Source organism: Heloderma suspectum, chromosome 1 (assembly GCF_057233095.1).
Source record: "Heloderma suspectum isolate Gila_16-S chromosome 1, 16-S_ref, whole genome shotgun sequence".
Lineage (NCBI taxonomy): Eukaryota > Metazoa > Chordata > Lepidosauria > Squamata > Helodermatidae > Heloderma > Heloderma suspectum.
Window position 1 is genome coordinate 13,295,356 of NC_139458.1, and position 24,472 is coordinate 13,319,827.

The window sequence follows — 24,472 nt, forward strand, 5'->3', positions numbered from 1 at the left end:
CTCCAAGGATTTATTCTCCCCCACTGTTGCACCAATGGGGCAATTTAACCCCAAGTGACCAATAACACACTTTCCTTATTTATCTGAGCAGCCACACTGGTTTCAATGGGACTGCTTGCATAAGTAAGGCAAGCAGGAATCAGGCCCAACCTTTGGTTGCCGCAGAGCATAGTTCTCATTTCATAAGTTAACTGTGCTTGTCGTAAGATGGATATAAGGCCGCTAGGAAGAAAAGGCACATGGGATTCTTTTTTAAAAAATACACAAACCCTGTAAAGTTACTTACAAGTAAAACAGAAAGCACAAATCCACAGGGGGTGTGGGAAAAGGTCCCAGAGTCTCCAAATTGCATTTGTTCATATTCTAGCATCAGCATAATTAACCTTTCGTCTAAATCGGTCAAAAATCCAATTGCTGAAGCCCTATCCCGGGTGTGTGTGTGTGTCTTAAAACTGTCAGAAATAACTTCCTGTTCAAAAATATGAAAAATAAATAAAGCAGTCAGTAAAACTGGACTGTTTAACATGTCTAGAAATGATAAAGGAACACCAATAACTATAAATAGAATCCATCATCATACTAGTAAAAGCAGGACTTCCCTTTAGAGCGATTAAAACAATATTTACATACATGGAGGAGCAAAGGTTTCTGGGTTGCATTATTTCAAGTTGCAAAATGTGTCCCCCCACCCCCCGATTCAAAAGCCTTAGAAAGAGATAGAAAGAGAAAGGAGATAACATCTCAAAACGGCAAAGACTGAGAGTGCAGAACATTTAGATTCTGCTGGAAAAACAAACAAGAAAATCAGCAAAAATGGTTACTTGCAATTGTGCTTGCTTTTTTAACCTCAGCCAAGAAGGTAACAGTAGCTCGTGAGGTATCATCAAGAATATTCATTAAAATTAAAAACAAACAAACACCATTTTGTCAATGCCCACCATTTACAAGTAAACTGGCATCCAGACCAAAAAGCAACAGGATTTCCTTTTTTCCCAGTCTTTTCAGAAAGATAATTCTTCCTATCTAATATTTGGAGGATATACTTTCTGAAAAAACATTGAAGTGTTGCATGTCTAATGAAACTATTTGGACAATATTAGTAAGCCAAACCATCCCATATCTGACTTGCATTTCTCTCCACGCCCGTCCCCCGTTCTTTTAACCAGGTTTAACGAAGGTTAGATTCCATCCAAACAATGCATGGCAACCTTGTATTCCTAGTGGAGACTTCCACTTATTTAACGTAGACCCTTCAAATGTGCTTTTTGGGGGTTGTCCTGTATGCATATTTTGACTAGAAGAGAAAAACAACACTCTGTGCTTATAGGGCCTTTTGGGGAAGAGACTTCTCTACTGAAATGTGAATAAAAAATGTAATTATTATTATTATTATTTTTACAAGTCTTGCATATCTTCATCCATCTGTACCGTCTGGAGTTTGGCCAGCTGTTTTTTGTCTGTCCCCAGCTCTTCACAAATTGCATCAACCATATTGCTCATCACGTATTTGGTTTTCGACTCTAGCATCATCAAGCTGCTCGGCGATTTGCTCTCGGAATCGGATAAGAAGTTTTCCTTCAGGCTAGGGACAGACTGCAGGATTAACCTCTGCTCTCGAGTGAAATGAGGATGGATTTGCACCGATGGGTGGGACCCGACGTGATTGCTAGTTGCCGGACCGATCCCACCAAGTGGCGGCTGTGTTGCTGGCATGGGCATCAGGTCCTGGCCGGTGAGGAGGGAGCAGTTCTGAAGCGTTGCATAGTTTGCATTGCTGATGGAAACAACGGTGGCCCCACTTGTCACGGAGGCCGACATTGGGGGGCTCTCAGACACGGATGAGCCAAGTTCATCTGCATTTAAAAGAGTGGGCGGCCCTAGAGAAAAGTTGTGCGCCAGAGTCACGTTGACTAAGGAGGAAGCGCCTGGCTGGAGGCCCCCGCTGGATAGGTTGTCTGAAGGTAGATTTGCATGAAGTTGGGTGTTTTGACCCAGTGGCATGACTTGGGAAAACACCAAGCTCGTTTCTAGTCCTTCTTGTTTAACTGGTCCAATCACCTGGCTTGAATTTGGGACCGTGTACACCACAGGAGCAAGTGAGCTGAAAAACACTTTCCCTTGTTGTGCTGTTGCAGAGTCACTTGTAAACGTGCTGCTGCCGGACGTGCTTTGATTTATTGAAATATTGCCTGTGGATAAGGAAGGGATAAGGAAACACAAAAGGGATAGCCTTAAAGTTGAGTAAAGTACAATTAAGAATCCAAGGACTCTTACACATACATACACTTATGGCTTTCAAAGTGCAGGACTGCCCCGAAGAATGCAGTCATCCAACTATCTGTAGTTAAAGTGGGAGAAAGATTCTTCACCATGAAATCACAAGTGGGAATATGGAACTATCACAATGTGATTATTTATCAGGAAAACCTAGACTTGGTGGTGGTGAAGCTTTCTGACAGTGACTGGCTGAGCTGCCCTGTGTCACAGAGGAGGATGGTAGGCAGACGCATGCTTGGCTGCCCTTTCCTGAGCTGCTCTGACACTAAAGCTCTCTGGCTCATTGACCAAATTGCTCAAGATGTTAGAGAGGCACAGAGAGAAGGTCCTATAGAAGGAGCAGAAGAAAGAGCATAGGAAAGCCAGAACAGGGACTGGAAAAGACAGTAGAGTCTACTGAGTAGACCAAGGGAAGCAGGGTGGTGACAGTGCTTGGACAAGGGGGCTGGAAGAGGGAATGGTTCAGATGAATGAGGAGAAGAAGAAAGATGGAGTTGATCCTGTTCAGATGTAATGGCAAACTCTAGTTTGCTGCTACGTGAACGAGGCGCTCTTCCCTTTCATTCACCAGGAGGAGAAGATCAGAAGCTTCCGCTTTGAAATTAAATGCAGTGCGCCATGATGTTCAACCTAAGGGAGACTGTGCTTTGTTTGTCCATCTTTATTTTATAAATTGGAGTTTTTACTGTTGCTCTTATTTTAAATGTGCTCTGCTGCTCTTTTAGTTAATTGCATTTTATTATTGTTTTAAAATTTTACCTCATAAACTGCCTTGAGAAGGCTTCACCTCGAAGGAAAATACAAAAATATTGTAACTACATAAATAAATACAATTGTTAAAACTATAGTTTGAGGACAAGCCAGGATCATAAGCCAGTTTTTGATCCTGGCTTGTCCTTACTAACTATAGTTAGTTGTCTGCCAGGCAAACCCTGGGTAGGGCAACAAACCCTGGGTTAACGTTATTTGCGGACCAGGTCATTATATCTGAACTGGGCCAGCGAGAGAGAATGGATAGAGAGGAGAGGTACACATAATCCCAGGAGCTACTGAAATGAAGAAGACTGAAGTGCCCATATTAGTCTGAAATAGCCAACCAAATCTTTGGCTTTAGGCCTCTAGTTAATTTATAAAGGGCCTAGATGTGCCATTTGACCCTTAGAGAAAAGTCTTCAAAATGCACTGCTAAATAACTCCTCGAAACTCTATAAAATATACCAGCTTTCCCCAGTCTGGTGCTCCCCAGAAGTTTTGGACTACAACTCCCAGCATACCATGCTTGCTGGGACGGATGGGAACTGTAGCCCAAAATATATGAAGGGTACCAGGTTGGGGAAAGGTGAACCACACAATTCAGCAGATAGGTGATGGTTTCATGACACAACTGCAGGCAGTTTTATCCATCTACGGTGGCATTGTCAAAAAGCTATAAACAATCAGACCCTGATGATTATTACAACTGAAGGAATTAATTATCTGACCCTTTGATTTGCCTTTTCAATTATGAAAGAGATTCAGTATCCACAAAAGAAACACAACTTCAGTTTGATAATGTGAGTCACAGACAGATTAGTCTTCGCAAGACACCAACATGCAAATACTATCCCAGGAAAGAATAAAGGGGCATTAAAAAGTCTGGGATATCACCCAGTTGAAGTTGACAACTACTATAAGCCTCTCTTTCAAGGGTTAGAGAAGAAATATGGAGACTGGAGACGTGAAACCCTAAACTTTGTGTAACAAGCGACTGGACACAATTAAAATTCAATTAATGGAGGCTTTTTTATATACCGCTTAGAAAGCAAGCGCTCACTTGACAGGTACCTTCCTAATATTTGTATTTGCTTACTTGGAGGTTCTTTGAATGTAAAAGGCCTGATTTAGCTGGGGTATAGCCCATTTATTTCTTAGATACTTATTCTTGGATGACACTTGGGGAAAATAAATGCCACATCTGGCAGGATCCAAAGGCGTGGTTCCATGTGCGTAATGTACTTCTATTCACAGGGGGGAGCCCCCCCCCGATTTTTGCCTATTCTCCCTCCCTGTTGCCATCCCCCTCGCCACACACACCACAGGCCATTCTGTTCTAGAAGGTCCCCCAACCCTCACAAGGCCATTTTTGGGAGGTCCCAGGAGGCTACATAGAGCAGGGTGAGCAACTTGTGGCCCTCCAAATGGTTGCTCTACAAGTGCCATTAGGCCTCGCCAGCACAGCCAAACCAAACCAGGGAGCCACAGGTTTCCCACTCTTGCTGTAGAGGAGGGGTCCAACCATAAATTCTTGCAGGCCTTTTAAGCTATTGGTGCAAAGCCCTTTGATCAGCCTTCCCCAACCTGGTGCCCTCCAGATCCGTTCAACTACAGCTCCCATCATCTGCAGCCAACATGGACAATGGTCATACCAGCTAGGGATGGTGGGAGTTGAAGTCCAACATATTGGGGAGGGTATCAGGTTGGGGAAAGTTGCCTTTGATTTTTCATACCAGGAAAAGCACACAGGTTATTCACTGAGTCAAGACATCCCCGAGCACCTGATTTTTTACAGCTGGTGTCCTTGATGCATTATGGTGGTGAAGTGGGGGCTGCTTATTGGAGGGTTCAGTCCATGCTGCAGTGATAACACTGAAAAATCTGGCAGAGCATGGGCAGAGGCAACCATGTGGGTCTTTCTTCCCTGACCATTAGATTTATTTATCTATTTATTCAATATTTATATACTGCTCCACATCTAAATGGATTCTGGAATGGTGAACAATAAAAGATAAAAGGAATAAAACACCATAATAAAAGCTTTAAAAACACCATAATAAAAGCTTTAAAAACACCATAATAAAAGTTTTAAAAACACCATGTTAAAAGTTTTTAAAACATCATGTTAAAAGTTTTTAAAAGTTCTTTAAAAACAGAATATAAATAAAAACCGTGGCTGGTCAATCAAGGAAGACTTGTTGAAATAAAGATGTCTTCAGCAAGTGCTGAAAACAGCACATTGGTGCTTGCCTGACCTCCAAAGGCAGGGAATTTCACAGAAAGGGAGCCACCACACTGAAGGATCTACTGCAGGCTGACTCCAGTGAGACCAATGGTCCATATGGAACCACCACATGCACCGCATCTGATGACTTCAGCCACCAGGCAGGTTGATAAAGGAGAAAGCACTCTACTCAATTGTTGGCATTTCTACCCAAAGATTGCCAGGCGATAACTGGGCAAGAAGGATCTATCCAGTGCGGTGCTGGGCCTTTTCAGTGTCATGGCAGAAACATGGAATGAAGCCACAGACATTCAGCTCACACACTGCTACCATGACATATAAAGAAGACTTCAGATATTACAACAAATGGAGAGAGATGTGTGGTTTGCCCTACTGAAATAGGATTTTCCAGACAGGGCACTGAGTAGAGCCAGTGTCAAGGGTAGGCATGGTTGGGCATGTGCTAAGGACCCACAGCCCAGCAGGGGCCCACTGACCAGAGCTCCCTGGAGTTGCTCCTCCTCTTCACCATTGCGAGCTGCTTGTCTACCTGCCTTTTGCTCTGGCCCAAACAATGGAGGTGGTGAGAAGGAGGAGCAGGAGATGCCACGGCCATTGCTCACTGGCTCTCTGCCTGCCAAGCAAGCAAGTGGGAGCAAGGATGAGAAAGAGGAGGAGGAGCAACAGCAGCGGGTGACAATGGCAGTGAGAAGGTGGACTCCCTGAGGGAGGGGGCCCAGGGAGGGTGTCCTGCCCAAGGGGGCTCAAAATCCTGCAGTGAGCACAGGACTTGACGTTGGGTGCGGAACTCAATGCAAGCTTGAGAACCTCAACTGTAATTGGAAAAAAAAGGAAAACGAAGAAGGGAAGCTTGAACATGCATATGGAAAACCTAGTGAAGTTTCAGAAAACAGATGGAAGGGCTGGGTGGGATTTAGAGCAATCAGAGGAGGCGCGGGACATCGATAGTCCGAGAAGCGTTGTCCTTCCTGATGATTAGCAAAATACAGGATTATGCAGAGCAAATGAATAAATGCAAATATTTGCCTATTTGGCACGATCATGCTTCTGCTGGTCACCGGGAAAGTTAGAGCTGAGGTGTCACCTCCACCTAAAAGAAAGACACTATAGACAAAGCACAGCCAACGTCAACCACCCTTTCTCTACTTATCCCACCTGACAATGAGATTGTTGTGACAGTGAGATGGGGGAAAGTGGGGGAGAAAAGATAATGCATGCCACTCTGAGGTCCTTGGAGAAAAGGTGGCATAAGGACAGTGTAATAATAAATGATGCAGCATAGTGATTAAGGGTGCAATCCTATGCATGTTTAGACAGAAAAAAGTCCTACAACTCCAAGCATCCCTGAGCTGGCATGGCTGGCTGGGAAATGTTGGGAGTTGTAGGACTTTTTTTCTGCCTAAATATGTATAGGATTGTGCCCAAAGAGACTATGGCTGCAATCCTATACTCACTTATGTGGAAGTAAGCCTCACTGACCTCAAAGGGGCTTACTATTGAGTAGACATGTAGTACTACTCAGTCCTACGTGCACTTCAGTAAGCCCCACTGAATACAGCAGAATTCATTTCTAAGTAAACATGCTTAGGTTTGCACTGCAAACTGCAAACCAGGAACTTCCCAGTTCAAATCTAGCCTTTGTCAGGAACTCACTAGATGGTCTTAACCTCCCTATCTGCAATGTGGGGATAATAAAACAGATCTACCTTGCAGGGTTGTTGTAAGGATTACAGAGATAATGTATGTGATAGGGATTGGGAGAAATTTGTTCACATTTTCCAAACCAATATGTGAAGTGAAACACAGCTATCCTTTATTCACACTTCTCCAAATTTGGCAATGCAGCTCCCCAATCACAAAATGTGAACAAAAATGCATTTATTTCGAATAAGTATACACAAAAATGGGCATGCTGGGGAAAATATATACAAAAAAGCAGAAGGAAAACTTGTTTGCAAAAAAAATCTGTATATTAGGCAATGCTGTACAAAATGCATGTATTAGGAAAAATGTAGAAGAAAATACATACAAATATGATATATATTTTTACTCATTGCAAACTGATGCAGAAACAGGATTGGAAAAGTGAAAAAATGAAAAATCGATAGATTTTTTGGACAAACCAAAACAATCTACAGATTCCTCTAACCCTAGTACCTGAAGGACTCTGAACACTCAGAGAACGGCATGTAAGTGCTATTTATTAACACAATCAAGTGCACTTTTTCTCCACCTTTGTTAGCAGCCACCCTATTTGATGCTGTGCTGCATTGAATAAATACTTCTAAAGATGAGTCCACAAGGCACTTATCATTAATGCCACAGACATCAGTGGGACTGCTCTGAAACGGGAGGAAGCGACCTGTGAATTGCAACCCACGCATTGGAATGAAAAGGAAACATGGGGCTAGATTCTAAGATTCTGAAGCCTGCTAATAGGGGAGGCAATCTTCACTCCCCCTTCCACCCTGCAAATCTGCTCTCGAGGATTTGTGTGTGTTTGTGTGTGTGTGTGTGTGGTAATCTGGAATAGTGGGCGAACCTTTGAAAAACTTTTTAACTTCATAGCAAATATTTAATTTACACTTTCTGCCAAAAAATAAAAATGGTGCACTAGGTGGCTAACAATAAAATACAGATTAAAAACAAAAATCTTAATTAAAATAGGACATTAAAAAACACATTTAAAAACACACACTCAAAGAAATAAACAGCACTGAACCAATTAAAACCCCTTCATCAACACACCAGCTTATATGTTAAAGGCTTGCTTGAATAAAAATGTCTTTGCGTGCTGGCAGAAGGACAACACAGAGGGAGCCAATCTAACCTCCCTCAGCAGGGAGTTCCAGAGCCTGGGAGCAGCAACTGAGAAGGCCCTGTCTCATGTCCCCACAACACATGCCTCTGATGGGGGCGGTACTCAGAGAGGGGCCTCCCCTGAAGATCTTAAAACCTGGGCAGGTTCGTATGGGAGAATGCAGTCTTTCAGATAAAACATAATTTAATAAGTAACAGAATTTTACCTTGGGAAGTTGCTGCTGAAACAGGAGGCAGTTGCACTGGAGAAAAACTGATGCCTCCGTTAAGTAACTGGCTGCTGGTTGCCGAATTAGGGATCTGGACAACGCCATATTGGTTTATTTGGACTGGAGTTGTAAAAGTAACCACAGAGCTGCCATCTTGTGATGCTATTGCTTCTTCACTTTCTTCCCTCTTCACCTCCATGCTTGGTATCAAACCTGAGAAAGAGGCAGGTACAGAACTGGGGCTGTACGTTGTCGTTGTTGTCGCTACGGAGTTTGACATGGAAGCCTGGAGAATTTTGAAGTCTTTCACATCTTCTGGAGAAGAGGCCAACATGTCAGTCATGGACACCCCATTGCTCAAAGAACTTGGAGACGTTTTGGGTGGGTTTGACGATCCGGCTTGCGAAGCCCCCACACTAAGCCCATTGAGAAGGACGCCACTGGGCCCCTGAATGAAAGAGGTACCGTTAAGAAAGACGGGAGACTGACTAGCAGGCACCAAGTTTCCATTCAACAAAACGCCTGAAGAGCTTAAAGAGATTTTGGAGTTTCCCAGCGGCTGCATGTAGACTGGCTCCATGTGGCTAGGAAGGCTCAAGGTGGTGCCTCCATCTGAGGTACTGGCAAGGGAATGCGGACATAAGTCGTCTTGGCCTTTGCTGGACTCGTCTTCTGTGCTGGGGTTGCCATCTGACTCGCTACAAGGGAAGAAAGGACAGTGAGTTGACGTGGCATCCCTGCTACATTCCCAAACCGGGGCTGTATTTGAATGCTCTCCCACAGGTGGGTAAAATCTCCCTGCACACAGAAAACTAGAATCCTCAGGGAGGCTAGCCTTGAACTCTTTTCCTTGATATGTTTGTTTTTTACATACAGAGCTCTGCTTTTCCTTCTTTATTTTGAGGGAGAGCATTCACACAGGAGATTTCCCACTGGCAATCTGAAATGGTCCCGTTCAGGAAATACTACACCATCTGATTCTGCTGCACATGTAGATCAGATCTAAGCCCTTCAGGCATGGACTATGCCACTTCTATAACAATACTTATCACATGGCTGGCATTAATGTTCAACAGTAGTAAATCAGTAGTATTTTCTTTTAGCACATTGTGAAAACAGAAGTAGTCTTTTCTGTAAAGGTTTCCAGCATAGAACGTACTTAAAAGGTTTCTTGCTCGTGTATTCTCACAATAACTCTGAAAAGTAGGTTAGGCTGAAAGATAGTAGTGTGCCTAGTGAGATTTGTGACTGAACAGGGATTTGAACGTGGGTCTCCCACTCCAGCACAAAACTGGAAAAATCTGTGCCACAATTAGACACACCCAAGGTTTTGCTCTTTGCACACCTCCAGTGAGAATTTAAATCCTCCCACCCTCACCACACTTTGGAACAGTACTCCTGTTTAAGAACCCCCCCCCCCAGTACATGAGCATAAAATTTCAGCTGTATAGTACAAACCTATGCATGTTTATTCAGAATTATGTTCCACTGTCTTCAGTGGGTTTTACTCCCTAGTTAGTGTGTAAGTAGGGCCGCGGTGACTTAGTGGTTAAGATGCTGAACTGCAGACTGGAAGGTCGGCAACACAGCAGTTTGAGACCCGAGTGCTGTGTGACGGAATGAGCTCCCATCTTCAGTCCCAGCTCCTGCCAACCTAGCAGTTCGAAAGCAAGAAACTGCCAAGTAGATAAACACACGCTGCTTCGGCGGGAAAGGCAACAGCATTCCGTGCACCTCGGTGTTCAGTCATGCCGGCCACACGACCACGGAAGCATCTTCGGACAGCGCTGGCTCTTCGGCTTAGAAATGGAGATGAGCACCACACCCTGGAGTCGGACACGACTGGTTGGGGACACCTTTACCTTTACCTAAGTGTGTTTAGGATTGCAATCTGGGAATGTGAAGCTAGCTGCACGTTTATCTGGATTGAGACCATAAACTCAGATGGGCAACATATGGCTGCATGGGTGACAGGTGTTTCTTTGAAGGAGTGGAAAGAGCTCCAAAAGGATCTCTACAAACTGGGAGAATGGCAAATTCTATGTTGGGGATCTTTAGGAAAGGAATCATACATAAAAACCATACATAAAGGCATACACAATGTCCTTATACAAATCTATGGCACAACCAGATTTGGAACCCTGTGTACAGTTCTGGTCACTGTATCTAAAAAAGGATATTGTGAAGTTGGAAAAGGTGCAGAAAAAGGCAACTGAAATGATCAAGGGGCTGGAAGAACTCCGATATGAGGAAAGGTTACAACATCTGGGGCTTATCAGGGCACAATCCAATGGAGATAGTCGGCTGCCTCCAAACTTCTTTCAATGGGGATCTTCTCTGTGCTCTGGACGCCCTGCATGAGAGGCTAGAGGGAAAATTTCGGATGTCTAGCCAGAGCGGGTCAGAGGGGGAGGCCAGACAGCACACAGAAAGCAGTGTAACAATGCTTCTGCTATCCCCTCCCAGCTCCCTTTCCCCCCACTCTGCATTGCTCTTATGAGAAGGGGGCAGAGGACGAACCGTGTCTATTATGAGGCAGCGGGGGCAGGGAGGTGGTTTTCTGGGAACCGACCTTGGAACACTGGCTCTGAGGTCGGCTCCCCAAAACCGAATAATCCTATGGCTGTCTAGCGGCCATAGGATTGCGCCCTTAGTTTAGAAAAGGTGTGATTAAGGGGGATATGATAGAGGCGTATACAGTTATGCAAGGTGTAGAGAAACTGGACAGGGTTTCTCTCTCTCATATAATACTAGAACCTCTGGTCATCCAATGAAGCTAAATGGTGGGAAATTTAGGATAGATAAAAGTACTTTACATGATGCACAGTTAAAAACTATGGAATTTGCTTCCACAAAATGTAGTGAAGGCCATCAACTTGGATGGCTTTAAAAAGGGATTAGACAAATTCACGGAGGATATGGCTATGAATGGCTACTAGTCCTGAAGGGTATATACTTCTATTATCAGAGGCAGTTTGCCTGTATACACCAGTTGCTGGGGAACACAAGGAGGCTGCTGTCTGCTTGTGCTCTGCTTGCGGATTTTGCACAGACGGTTGGTTGGCCACTGTGGAAACAGAATGCTGGACTAGATATAGGCCCTTGTTGGATCAGACCAAAGGCCTGTCTAGTCTAGTATTCTGTTAGCTGGTGTTAGCTGAGGAACATCATTCTCTCCTTCTCTTTTTTAAAAGAATAAATTCCTAGTTCCCTCAGTGGCAGAGATGCATTAACTTTCGCCTGCAAAACTTCAGAACAATTCTTTTTCACTCACATGTATTTACATCAACCAACCAACTCATATGATAGGTTGACGAAGATTCCTTTAAATTGGGCAAGAGTCCTAATCTGAACAGATTCTGGCAAAAGGAACAGAACCAGAGAAAGAAAAACCAAACAAAAAAGAAACCCAGATTAATTCTGCTCCCACCACGCCTGCACACCCCTGGGTGTAATAACGTTACAATGAAAACACTGTAAAATCAGTGCTAGCTGTCCATCAGCTGTACTTTGGCACCAAAAGGACTCATGGAAATGCAACCAAGTTATATTAATTACAGAGAATAAAATGCGCCCTCCAGCTCCTCTTTCCAGAACAGCCCAACATGTTTAATGCAAATGTAACAAAAGGAAAAATAGAGGCCAACCACCGTGTCTGCTCCTAAAATGCTTTCAAGAATGGTGCAGATGGATGGGCAGCCAGCTAGCAGCCATTTGGCATGACATCAGAAGTACCAATTACATTCTTGGTATCTTGTCTGCAATTGTAGGCCTTTCGAGAGTATGACATTGGTGACTGTTAAAAGAGAACTGAAACATCCAAACTAATTTTATTGGGATGAATCTTTAGGCCTCTCTTTTGAAACCCCGTTGTTAAGAACATAAGAAGAGCCCTCTGGTACGTCTTTGTTTGCTCACAGCATGGCTGTCCCCAGACTAGGGGAAGATGTGAAAAAATTATTTCAAACAGGAGGAGGAATAAAAAGGGAGGCACTTGTACGTCTTGCTTTGGTAAGGTCCAAAGCCCCTCTAAGATCCAACAGTCCCTGGCTGTGTTTCTTTCCAAACTACGGCAAATCGTTCCCAAACTAGGGGATATCCTCCAAAGCACTTTTGGCCATAATCCATAGAACGGTGCGATTAGCTACACCTGCCTGCTGAGGGTTCTCCGGTAACAGGCCCACACCCGCCATGCTGCAACATAAGCCACTTTTGAAGCCTGGGGAGTAATTACAAGAAACAAATTTGGAATATGACATAGGGGGGTCTCCTTGAAACAAGAGATCTCTCTCTGTCATACTCCAAATTGGTTTTTTGATATTCTCCCTCCCAGGCTTGTTAGATGTTTGCAAACCTTAGTGTGTGTATATGCCTAAAATAGACATTTGGATGTGGGATCATAGGTAAATAGGCAGCCAGTTCAGACTATATATCCTCTAGCCCAGTGGTGAAGGTCTGGCAGAAGCCCTTTAAGGCAGTGGCAGGCAACCCGGCGACCTCCAAATGGTCTGAACCACAACTGCCATAATCCCTGACCATAGGCCATGCTGGAGACAGGGTGGCGAAGCCAATAATGAGGTACAAGCCAAGGCTCTTCTTCCTCTGGTCATTGGTTTCAACATGGGGAACGTAGAAAAATTAAGCGGCACAGCCTTTGCCTCCTGCTTTCATGGGTAAAAAGATTTTCCAAAGCATGGTAGTTGGGATGGGGGTAGAGGGGGACACCGTGGGGCAACAAGGGAGAGAAATAAACATCCAAATAAGTATCAAATTCCTCAACAAGGCTTAGGGACAAGGCAACATGCATGAGTTGGAAGTGCAAAACTTCTGGAGGGCACCGGGGTGCCTACCCATGCTCTAGGGCAGGGGTGGAGAACCTCAGGCCGGGGCGGGGGCAAATCCAGCCATCTTGGGTTCCACAAATGGCCGTGCCCCCTTCCCCACCCGCTTTCCCTGATCAACAGCTGCAGTCCCAACTTGCGTGTAGTTCTTCCGCATTCTAAAATTTCAAAGTGCCTCTCCTAAGGCTTAGTTACCTGCAGCAAGAGGTTTACACTAAAATATGCTGGTGTTTTTGTTAATTTTGGCCCTCCCCGTTTGCCTCCAGCCCTGCCCAACACAGGAATGTGGCCCCCGAGAGCTTCTCTGAAATGGAATTTGGCCCTCCGCCTGGAAGAACTTCTGCACCCCCTGCTCTAGCATCTCTTTCCCCTTTCCTGCTACCTGACCCTTTGTAACTGGAGTTGCCAGTGCTCAAACCTGTAATCTTCTGCATGCAAAGCACGGGCTCTACCATTCAGCTCTGACCCCATAGTCTCTGGACATGATTCCCCTTCCACTGCAAATATCAGAATTATCAGAGTTTAAAACAAAACACAACACACAACTCAACACAAGCCATTTTCTATTTAGGATGGAGGGAGAAAAGGCTAAGATATGAACACTTTCCAGCACTTTGCTCTTGAATAAGCCCGCAACTCCATTAAAAAGAAAGCAAATGCCAGCACTGATGAGGTTTTGCCAGCGCATCTGATCCTGTTTGCAAAAATGCAGCTCAACCTGCCAATACACGAACAATCCTCTCGCAAAGCTTCGGCGACTTGTCTGGCAGGCCCCAACTCAGACTTGATTCTGTCATGTCGAGAGTAGACTCACTGAGATCACCACATTTTGTTATGCCTACAGCAGACCCATCAAAACCAATGGGATTTAAGTGAGTCATAACTCACCCCCATTGATTTCAATAGGCCTGCTCTAGGCATAACGAAATCTGGAACCGACCCTTGGTGTTTGGAAATCATTCATAGCTAACATGGCTTGTAACAGGCCGTTGCCTCAGAAGCTGCAGGTAGAGTAGGGCAACTAGAGAGATCAAGGGGCTGGAGCATCTCCTCTATGAGAGAAGGTTACAACAGCTGGTATTGTTTAGCTTTGAAAAAGGGAGGGAAAGGGGAGACACGATAGAGGTCTACAAAATTATGCATGGTGTGTAGAATGTGGATAGGGGGACATTTTTCTCCCTCTCTCAAAATACTAGAACCCAACGGGGTCATCCCATGAAGATGATTTGTGGGAGATTCAGGACACATAAAAGAAAGGACTCCTTCACACAGCGCATAGTTAAACTATGGAATTCGCTACAACGGGATGTAGAGATGGCCACCAACTTGGATGGCTTTAAGAGGGGGTTGGACAAATTCCTGGAGAAGGCTATCAATGGCTACTAGTCCCGATGGCTATGTGCTACCTCCAGCACCAGAGGCAGTGAGCCTATCCACACCAGTTGCTGGGGAACATGGGTGGGAGGGTGCTGTTGCACTCGTGTCCTGCTTGTGGGTTCCTGGCCGACAGCTGGTTGGCCACTCTGTGAACAGAATGCTAGACTAGATAGACCCTTGGTCTGATCCAGCAGGGCTCTCTTTATGTTCTTAGAGGTGCTGAACCTCTTTCAGCCCAAGGGCCAAATTCCATTTCAGAGAAGCTTGGGTGTGTGTGTGTGCGCCTGTGTGTCACACTCCAGTGGTGAGTGCGGCCAAATGCAAAAAGGGCAGACCAAAGGCAAAAGGAGTGGGGCCAAAAACCCAATATATTTTAGCTTAAAGCTTCTACTGACAGCAGCTAAGCCTTAGGAGAGGCATTTCAACATTTTAGAATGGGGAAAAACTTCACAAAAGCTGGGGAAACCACCACACAATTGGTGGCCAAGGGTAAGAGGCCATAGGGCCGGATTGAGAGCCAAGACTGAGTTTCCAAACCCTGATGCAGAGCATGGCCCTGGCATCTGCATTACTCTGGAATTATCTGGCAGGTGTGTGTTCCACTGCTTGGCCTCTGGGATGGTCTCTATCACATACTTAATTCTGAAGACAGGACTGCTCAGGAGCTCATCTCTCCTGAGCTACGTGGCCTAACAGCTATCACAGGAACCTCTCCAAAAGCCCACGAGACATAGCAACGTAAGAGCAGCCCCGTTCCATCAGGCCAACATTCTGTTCCCACATGGCCAACCAGATGGCTTCATCCAAGCATGTCGTGAAGGCAATAGCTCTCTACAGATGTTTATGCTGACCTCCAAGGAATTGGTATTCAGCATGGAGGTTCCCTTTAACCATCACAGCAAAATAGCCATTCACAGACCCGTCCTCAATGAATTCATCTAGGAGTGGGCAAAAGATAGATCAGAATCTACTGGTAGATCTCTGTGTGATTTACAGTAGCTTAGCAAGAGTTTCTGACTCCCAGTTCTCTAAGTTGCTGAAAAACAACACTTGGGGAGAAACCAGGAGTGGATTTTTTTTGCGAAAGGACTTGTGAGCTTGGTTCTGGTACCAATCGCAAATTTCTGGGGTGAGCATGTCTTCAGATGCATGTCCTGCCCCTTGATTCTTAGCATTTGTCCACCTGCCTGAGCCACTATTTTGCCCCTGGCTTGGGTTGGTAGACCCCAGGGTTCCAGGGAAAAGCAAAGTAGATCTGGCAAGCCCTTCAAAAAAACAAAAACAAAATTGTCATGTAAGGCAGTAAATTAATTATGCATTGCATGAATCACACAGAGGGGGCTGCCTCACCTCCTCTTTGCTAAAGGAGCAGCCAAGCTCAGAGGTGCGTTTGCCTTAGGGCTACAACTCTTAAAAAAAATTAAATCAAATAATCATACGCGTTTCAGTTGACTAATTAAATTTAAATATGAGAAAAATATTATTTCTGAATCAGGAAACACACTTTGTTTTTAAATGATGGACACGGTCACAGCAAGCATCTTAGAAAAGGCATTCCCTCCAAGGAAGGAGAAAAAATGGAGGGGGGATGCCTCTTTTCCGACGGTGCTCGCCATTTGCGGGTTTTCATAAGCAATTGCATTAATTTATTTAAAAATTCTGCTGCCCAATTAATTGCAGCACCATTTTAGGTGATTAAACTTTTAAAATCAAGTAACTGATTAATCTATTCAATGCTGGAACCCCAATTTGTCTATTCACCTTTTAATCCAGGCTTGCTCAGGGGTCAAACCCAAGAATTCTCACACTCTGAACCAGAACAGTCTCCCTAAATTAACAAGCCTTAAGTGCAATCCTGTACATGTCTCCTTTGCCGTAACTCCCATTGAGCTCAATCAGGCTTATTCCCGGGCAAGTGGATATAGGATTCCAGCCTGAGGCTATTTGGTGGAACAGATCTCCACGGCAGAATATATGCTACACACACAGAAGGTCCCAGGTTCAATTTCTGCCATTTTCAATTGAAAGGACAACATGGATGGCAGGTAATGGGAAAGATTCTCTGATCATAGGGAGGCAGCGCCTGCACTTTTTTTTATTAGCAGGGATGATGACATCATCAGCCCCCCCCCCCCGCCCCAAACTCCACCACCCCAGCCTCAGACTTCCCTGTTTCCTCTGAGCTTAGCTGCAATCCTCATAGTTGCTGGGGGTTAATGAATTTTCCCAGCAAGAGTATATTGTTCCTTGTTGTAATGCAAAGTATTTTGGGGTGGCTTGGTCTTGAATGGGCAATTAGGGCCCATTTGCTTTACCAAAGACCTGCTCCTGGAGGAGATGAAAACTGCTAGAACTGGTTTGCTGATGTGGGTCAAGGCAGCTGCCTGAATTTTTGGACTCTCCTTGGAGGTATGGCTCTGGGGACTGTCATGATGAGCGCCTGCACTTCCAAATTTACATTGCCCGGAGAACTGCTGGGCCAGAGGGGCAATATCAAGATGTAGTTTCTTATTATTACTACATAGATTTATATACCACGTTCCCGTGGGCTATCAAAGTGGTGTACAGAAAGAATAAAAACATAGAACAAACACACAGTAAAATAATCACTCATCAACTATAACCATACTGGCTGGATTGTGCTTCTGGGAAAGTGTGCATGAAGAGGTGGGTTTTGAGCAGACGTCTAAAGATCAAGTCTGAAGATGGCTGCCTAACGTCCAGGGGAAGTGCGTTCCAGAGGGCGGGTGCTGCAACACTAAATGCTCTAAGGGCACAATCCTATGCATGTTTAGACGGAGAAAAGGCCTACAACTCCCAGAATTCCCCAGCCATGCTAGGAGGTGGCACCCTCAGAGATGCTCCTCTTGACGACCGCAAGGACCAGGCAGAGACACAAGGGGTGAGGCGATTCCTAAGGTAACCTGGTCTCAAGTTGTTCAGGGCTTTGTATGTTAATAACAGAACCTTAAACGTGGCCCGGTAGCTTACTGGCACCCAGGACAGTTCTTTGAGCAGAGGTATAACATGCTGCCAAAAAGAGGCCCCTGTTAGTAGCCTTGCAGCTGCATTCTGCAGTAGTTGAAGCTTCCAGACCAGGCCCAAGGGTAGCCCCACACAGAGCGCATTGCAATAATCCAATCCAGGTTACCAATGGCTGAACCACCGTGGAGAAGCCAAGTGTCTCCAGGGCAGTGTCAATGGAATACTGTCTTCAGCAGAGGCTGAGGAAGGAACCAGCTAGACTGGGAAGCCAAGCTGGAAGCGGACAAGGCAGAAGCAGAAGAAGGTCAGCACATATAGAGAGGAAGACTCCGAAAGCAACCTTCAGGAAGAGCAGATGCCTGAGTAAGAGCTGGTGGTGGAGGTCTGAAGACAGAGCAAGCTACCAGACCAGATTGAAGACTTCATGGGAAGTCTGATAAAGTGCAATAAAGGTCCCAGGTGGTAGTTAATCCTTACCAGGAGGAGGACTAATCTCAAGCCCCCAATGCCAAGCCTGTATGTTAACGGAGGTGGAGCTTGACAGGGAAATTGGCTTAGGTTTGGAACTGTAGCTTTTATAACCTGAATAGTGGTAAAAGCAACGACACAGAAGCCTTGTTTTAAAGTAACAGTGGCCATAAATTATAGGCTTTCTTGCTCCATTTCTTTTTGATAGAAATATTTCTTATCTTTGTTTGCTATACCTGTACCTTCAATCGACTTGTCTCACACCTAATGACCAAGCTGCCTTAGGTCAAGAGTATATTGAATAAAGCGGTGTTGATTTATGGTGGCAGCGGAAGTAAATGGTGGGATAACCTACATGGGGTGTCTTCCATGTATTGGCAGTGCATTGTGTGGGTGAGAGTAATCTGCCACATGTGGTGACAGTAGCGGTGGGATTGCCCAGTGAAGGGATGTTCCCCTACTGGTATGTGTAAGGCAGCTTCTGATGTTCCCTATATGTGCAACAGTGGAAATCACTGCCCGTCAGGTGCCTCTGTATGGTTGCTTGTTAGTCCTGCAAAGCGAGGACATCAGAGTCTTAGGGGTGAATCAGTTTGGAACAGGAATTTTTTACTACCTCTAATTTCCCCTGTAGGTCAGTATTTCCCAGACTTCCGATAGTAAAACTATCTGAGTAAGATACTCAGATGGAGGCATATGTTGGAGGCTATTATCCCCCAACATGGTTGGGGTTTAGCACCTGGATGTGCAAAAGTGACCCACCAAGAGGCTGCCCAGCATGTACCTGCACAAGTCATTGATATGCGCCTGCCTCACATACAGAGATACAACAGGCACCCTCCTCTCAGGGTAGATACATTCTTTTGTGACTCTGCAATGCAAGCAAGGAGCAATCTCATCACATCTGATGGAAAGATATGGCAGAATTGCCCACCAACACCACAGGCGAACTGCAAAGAGGTCAAACCAGATCAGTAAATCATTCAGAGACATGGTGGGCAGCCTTCCCAGCAGATGGGTACTTTGGACTCACAGAAATCACTATGTGGTTTAATTATGTTTTGTGGCACGCTGGCAGTGGCTCTCTGCGGTATCGAACAGGAGTCTTTCCCAGTCCTATCTGGAGATGCCGGGAACTGAACCTGGGACCTTCTGCTTGTGTTCTTCCCCTGAGCTAAGGCCTTTCCCCAAGTAGGACTCACAGAGGGAAAACAACAGGAAGGTCTTGAACATGGTATATGGATGATGGACATCAAACAATGTGCAATAAAACAATATCCAGGTCAGCAAGCCATCCCATATGGCAGTGGTGGGTCACAGACACAACTATGAATGGCTTTTTGAACAGATGAATTTACCACCACTATGAGAGCAAGGCCAAAAGGTGTCAGGTGTTGTCAAGCCTGAATTCTCAAGGGAAAGAAAAACAGCACACTGGGAAGTGAAAGAAAGAGCATCCCAGTTATTGCAGCTACAGCAGCAGGGGAGGAGAAAATCACACATCCCTGCCGATAAGCAAGGAGCTGTAGCTGTTTATTTTCGATCACTCTCTTTTGGTCTAAGCCAGTATTCCTTAACATGGTGCCCTCCAGATGTGTCAGACCACTCCCAGCATTGGAACTTGCAGTCCGACACATCTGGAGAGCATCACATTAGGGAAAGTGGTCTCAACTAAGAGTGTGTTATAGTCCCTATGTCCTACTCATTGGCACAAGCCATTATTTCTGGAAAGGGTTCAAGGAAGAACAAAAAGGATTTGTAAAAGTCTGGAAGACATTGCCGAAGAAAATTAACCCATGTTTATGTGAATTAAGTTTAAGCATTAAATAATGCATTGCAAAATAAGAATGTTGTATCTCCTTCTGAAAAGAAGATAGCCAGGGAGCACAACCCAGGAGGGAGCATAATGACATAACCAAATGTGCTAACAGCTAAAAAGCAGTCTATTCTTAGACTATAACAGGGGCATCATTTCAGATTTCTGTAAGGGGATGGCAAAGAAAGCCAGTGTGGTGTTGTGGTTAAGACTGTATGACTGTGAGCGTGTAGACACAGGTTCAAATCCCCACTTGGCCATGAAGGTCCTTGAGTGACTTTGGGCCACTCACTCACTGCCTCTGTCAGTAACTAACTAGCCCAACCTACCTCAAAGGGTTGTTACAAGGATAAAATGGGGAGGGAAAACCATGTGTGCTGCTCAGAGCTCCTTGGAGGGGACAAAAAAAGACAGAATGAATGAAAGAGATTGCAGAAGGGGGCGAGGAAACAGACATGTTGAGGGCTAATTTGACTAAACTGCAAAAAACTAGCATGTTCTAAGAATATTAGTTGGGGTTTCTTTTTTATATATATATCTCAGAACTATAAAAAGTTATCATTATAGTCAAAGGGTCAAGCATTTTGTTTTTTCAAGCAAAAAAGATCTCTGCCTTTGACCCGATACATAAGCTGGTTGAATTGTTTGTGATAACAATAGGTCCCCCTGTTGTACCAGTGAGCAGGGAGGAGTTACAGATGCTCCTGAGGAAGGGTCATCCAGTGCGATCAGGTGGGGAGTGGGATCTCCTGCCTCCCCAAATGGCAAAGGATCACTTAAATGTTTTGATTAATAAGGCGATGACACAGGGTGCCACGAGTCACAGCCCGCCATGATCCTGCTGCAACACATACCCATATCAAACAGGTTTGCAAGCAGTGCGTGTTAAACATTTGTTTGCATGTACTACATAATCCTTAACAAAAAAAATAAATACAGTATATGATGTGGCCTACAGAGGCAGCTCAATCATAGCCCACGTTGCCTCTGTTTAAGTTTGTCTCCGAATACTTAGGAAGAAAAAAAGGTGCTCCTTTCTTCCCTTCAGCACAGCAGAAACCCAGGATTTTGCCCTATAAGCTCCAGAGGGCAATTAGCTCACACCACCAGAAAAAAAAACAAGCGACCCCCCCAAACAACACCCCCCCTCTGCAAGAACTGTAGCATGTCCAAACTTCCACACCTACCTCACTCTGACCGCCCCCTCCTGAGTTTGCTGACTGGCCCTCCCCTTTTGCAGCCCCCCCACCCCCATTTGTGGCTTTGATGTATGTGCTCCAAGGATAGAAAGGGGCTGTCTCAGCACAAAGGTGCCCTTGCTTGAAGAGGGGCCCTTGAGGCTTAAAACACACACACACACAGACACACACACACACACACACACACACCTTTTCCTGCCTTCAGCCAGCCAGTCCCTCTGAAAAGGATTGGGAGGGGTGAACGCAGGGGGAGTGGAATGTGTCTTGTGCAGGCAGGCAGGTCACTTACCTGGCTGCTTCCAGGCAGTGGAATACCCCCAGGGGGGCCCTCAGCAGGAAGGTTTTCCCTGATTTTACCACCCTGGGCCCAACCAGTTTGCTGGATCCAGCAAAAGAAGGATTTTGACCCTACCTTCTGTGAAATTAGGAATACTCCAGTATATTTTCATGAGGAACGAGAGGGAATCCAGGGAAAACTATGTAAAAGTGAACAGTGCAATTTCTCAGAAGTACGGTTGTAAAACACCCAAAACACACACACACACACTCCAAATTAGAGGCTAGCTAAAAGGTGTTGGTCCTGGGAGCTTTTGAGGCCAGGGGCTGTTTGGGATCAAGGCTGGGGCAGTCCTTGTTCCTGTCTTCTGGGGAAATGAAACCTGATCTGAATCAGCACAGAATCAAGTTTCACAACAAGAGGAGTGAGGGAGTGAGCAAGGGGGGGGGGAATAGAGAACCCTCCAGCCAAGCACCATGCTTCATGTTTCTCTTTTTTCCCCATGACATCAAACCTGAGCAAATGATTAACGCTGTCAAACAAAATAAGGAGAAAAAGTCTAGGGGGAGAGAACAACGTGCGTGTGTATGTGTGTGTTTGAGGAAGCATATTAGGGAGGCTGGAATTACAGATGCAGAGACTAAGATGAAGAAACAAAACTTTTCCCCCCTATTCTATGGGCTGCAGGAGCCTGAAGATCTGGAAAAATGTCCGAACTCATGACAACAGGTTTTAGAAGTTAGACTGGTGTTCTGGAGAGACAGGTCATAAGGCTGCACGAATCTTTATGGGGACGGATGGACATGGAAGTACTGGTGGGGAAACCTGCACCCTGGGGGTGTGTGTTAAATTCTTTGATTTATGTATTTTTTTTTGAAGAGGGAGAGAAAGAAGGGAAACCATGTGCACAAAAATGATTCCAGGAGGAATCCAGATACAAAGAACTCCTGTGGGTTAAAGGGGAAGACCTGTGTGAGCATGGGAAGGTGGTGCCCCCAGGCAGAGGTTTTTGAAGGTTGTGGGGAGAAAGAGGGAAGTGAAGGTCATGAGGGAGAAAAAAGCGGGGGGGGGGAGCCTTGGTAGGCTTGAGCACAGGATGAAGGCAATGATGGGGGGAGTGTGTTTGAAGGGGCAAGCAGACTCTTGCTCCTACTGCCTGAGAAGGAGCGGTTATGTTTAGACAGAGTGCAAGATTAGGCATTGGAGATGGTAGGAGACTGAGAGAGGAAAAGGAGCGTGGAAGGTAAACGCCATGTTTGACAAGGAATGAAAACCAGGCAAGGACAGGGGGCATGGGAGGGGGAACGGGAAAGCCAGACAAGAGGAGCGGGGAACAGGAAGAGCAAGAAACAGGCAAGGTGTTACGAGGCAGACTGGGGGTGGGGGGGAGAGAAACAAAGCCAGACAAAGTGGGAGGAGAGGTAGAGGGCAGGAGGAAGGGCAAGATGGCAAGCCACAGCGTGGTATGAGGAGAGTGTGAGCTTGGAAGTCCCCAGTTCAAATCAGGCCCCTGCTACAAACTCACTGGGTGGCCTAGGGCAGGCCACTACTCTCTCAGCTCCATTTTTCCCAGCCAGCAAGATGGGGATGACAATAATGATGTCCTACATTACAGGACTGTTGTGAGGCTTACCAAGGGTGTACGGAAAGCACTTTGAACAGTCTTGAAGAGCAATATTAATATTAAGTCAGGCAAAATTAGGGACCAGTAAGGGGTGACAGGGTGTGAGCGGAACCAAAGGAGACTGGGGGGTGGGAGGATAAGTAAGCCAAGCAAAGGAGGCAGAAGAAAGATGGAGAGAATGAAGGCAAGGGAAGAGAAATCAGACAAAGTAGTAGGGGAGTTACATGGCTGGGGGAAGTAAGGGAGAAGGCAAGATCATAGAAGAGAGGTGCGCAGGGGGCAGGAAGCAAGGGGAGGGGGAGCAGAGTGGGGTACCAAATCCAGCAAGAGGGGAGCCCGGCGCAGAAGTTGCGCCAAGTCTTCTAGTACCGGGGCTTAAAACTCTGGAGCCTGCAAAGCAAGAGCACATCACGGCGTCCTTGCCCATGTGCCGAGTTCATTTCCCTCGACGCCGAGGCAGGCCCTCAGCACGCACCAAGGCCTTAGGAGGCCAGCTTCCCGACCCAGGGCGGCTCTGTCTCCCCGGCTGAGGGGGCGCGGCCGCGCGCACAGACCCACCGGCTTCCCTCGGCGCGCGAGCTCCCCGGCAGCGGCGCTCACCTTTTGGACTGCGGCTCGGAGGGGTTGCGATCCCGCTGCCGCCGGTTCTTGAACCAGTTGCTGACCTGCGTGAGCGAGAGGCCGGTGATCTTGGCCAGGTTGCGCTTCTCGGCGGGGGACGGGTAGCGGTTCTGCTTGTAGAGCTCCTTGAGGGCGTTGCGCGACTTCTCCTTGAAGCAGTACACCGTCTCCTCGCCGTCCCAGATGGTGCGGGGCAGCGGGAACTTCCTGCGCAGCCGGTACTTGTCGACGGCGCCCAGGGGCCGCCCGCGGGCCCGCTCCGCCTCGGTGTAGCGCGCCTTGTACCACAGCTCCTGCAGCAGCGGGTGGTTGGCGGCGGCGAAGCTGTGGCTCTCCAGGATGCCGTAGAGCTCCGCGAACAGCCCCTGGTGGAACGCCACCAGCGCGCGGGCTTTGAGCAGGCTCTCGTTGCCACGTAGCAGGTCGCTCTCGGGCAGCGACCACAAGAACCGGGCCAGGCGGTCCAGGTTCCCGCCTTGCTGCAGAGCCTCGCACACGCAGGCGACGTGGTCCGGCGAGAAGGCGAGCCGCGCCTGGGGCGAGGAGGACGGGGGCGAGGAGGACGCCGACGAGGAGGCGGAGTGGTGGTTCCTCACCAGGAGTTCCGCGTGGAGCAGGACCTGATCCGCGGCGCCGGCGGCGGCTTCGTCGTCGTCGTCGTCCTCTGCCTCCTCCTTCCGTGCAAAAGGCGCGGCGGCGGCGAGAGCAGGAGGCGGTGCAGGCGCGGGAGCCGAGCCTTCCCGGGTTGCCTTCTCCGGCGCGCCGCCGGAGAGCATTTCCAGCACGCTTTCTTGCTTGATCGCCGCCACCACGCCGGGGAGCGTGGTGGTGGGAGAGGCAGAAGACATTTTCCCCCCGCTTGTTTTGGTTTGGAGTTGGGTGGGTGGCGTTTTTTCCTGCTCTCCCCCTCCTCCTCCTCCTCCTCCTCCTCCTCTACACCCCCCCTCCCCGGAAAGTGCA

General features: G+C 46.6%; 1 protein-coding gene across 1 annotated transcript; it reads right to left on the reverse strand.

The window, feature by feature from the left end:
- Positions 1-512: 512 nt before the first annotated feature.
- Positions 513-24,372, reverse strand: LOC146356928 (homeobox protein SIX4-like). The gene is made up of 3 exons (XM_084836453.1): positions 23,492-24,372; positions 8,302-9,002; positions 513-2,189 (listed from the first exon to the last, which is right to left on the reverse strand). Exons 1-3 carry the CDS (start codon positions 24,358-24,360, stop codon positions 1,396-1,398), a joined length of 2,364 nt encoding a protein of 787 aa, XP_084692579.1. The 5' UTR covers positions 24,361-24,372; the 3' UTR covers positions 513-1,395.
- Between the last annotated feature and the right edge of the window lie 100 nt (positions 24,373-24,472).

Bases quoted from the DNA above. Each gene is read 5' to 3' on its own strand.
- LOC146356928 (XM_084836453.1), bottom strand. From the start codon at position 24,360: ATGTCTTCTGCCTCTCCCACCACCACGCTCCCCGGCGTGGTGGCGGCG. The intron at 9,003-23,491 runs GTGAGCGCCGCT...CTTCCCTTGTAG, and splicing joins TCCGAGCCGCAGTCCAAAAG to CGAGTCAGATGGCAACCCCA. The intron at 2,190-8,301 runs GTAAAATTCTGT...CCTTATCCACAG, and splicing joins TTCAGCAGCAACTTCCCAAG to GCAATATTTCAATAAATCAA.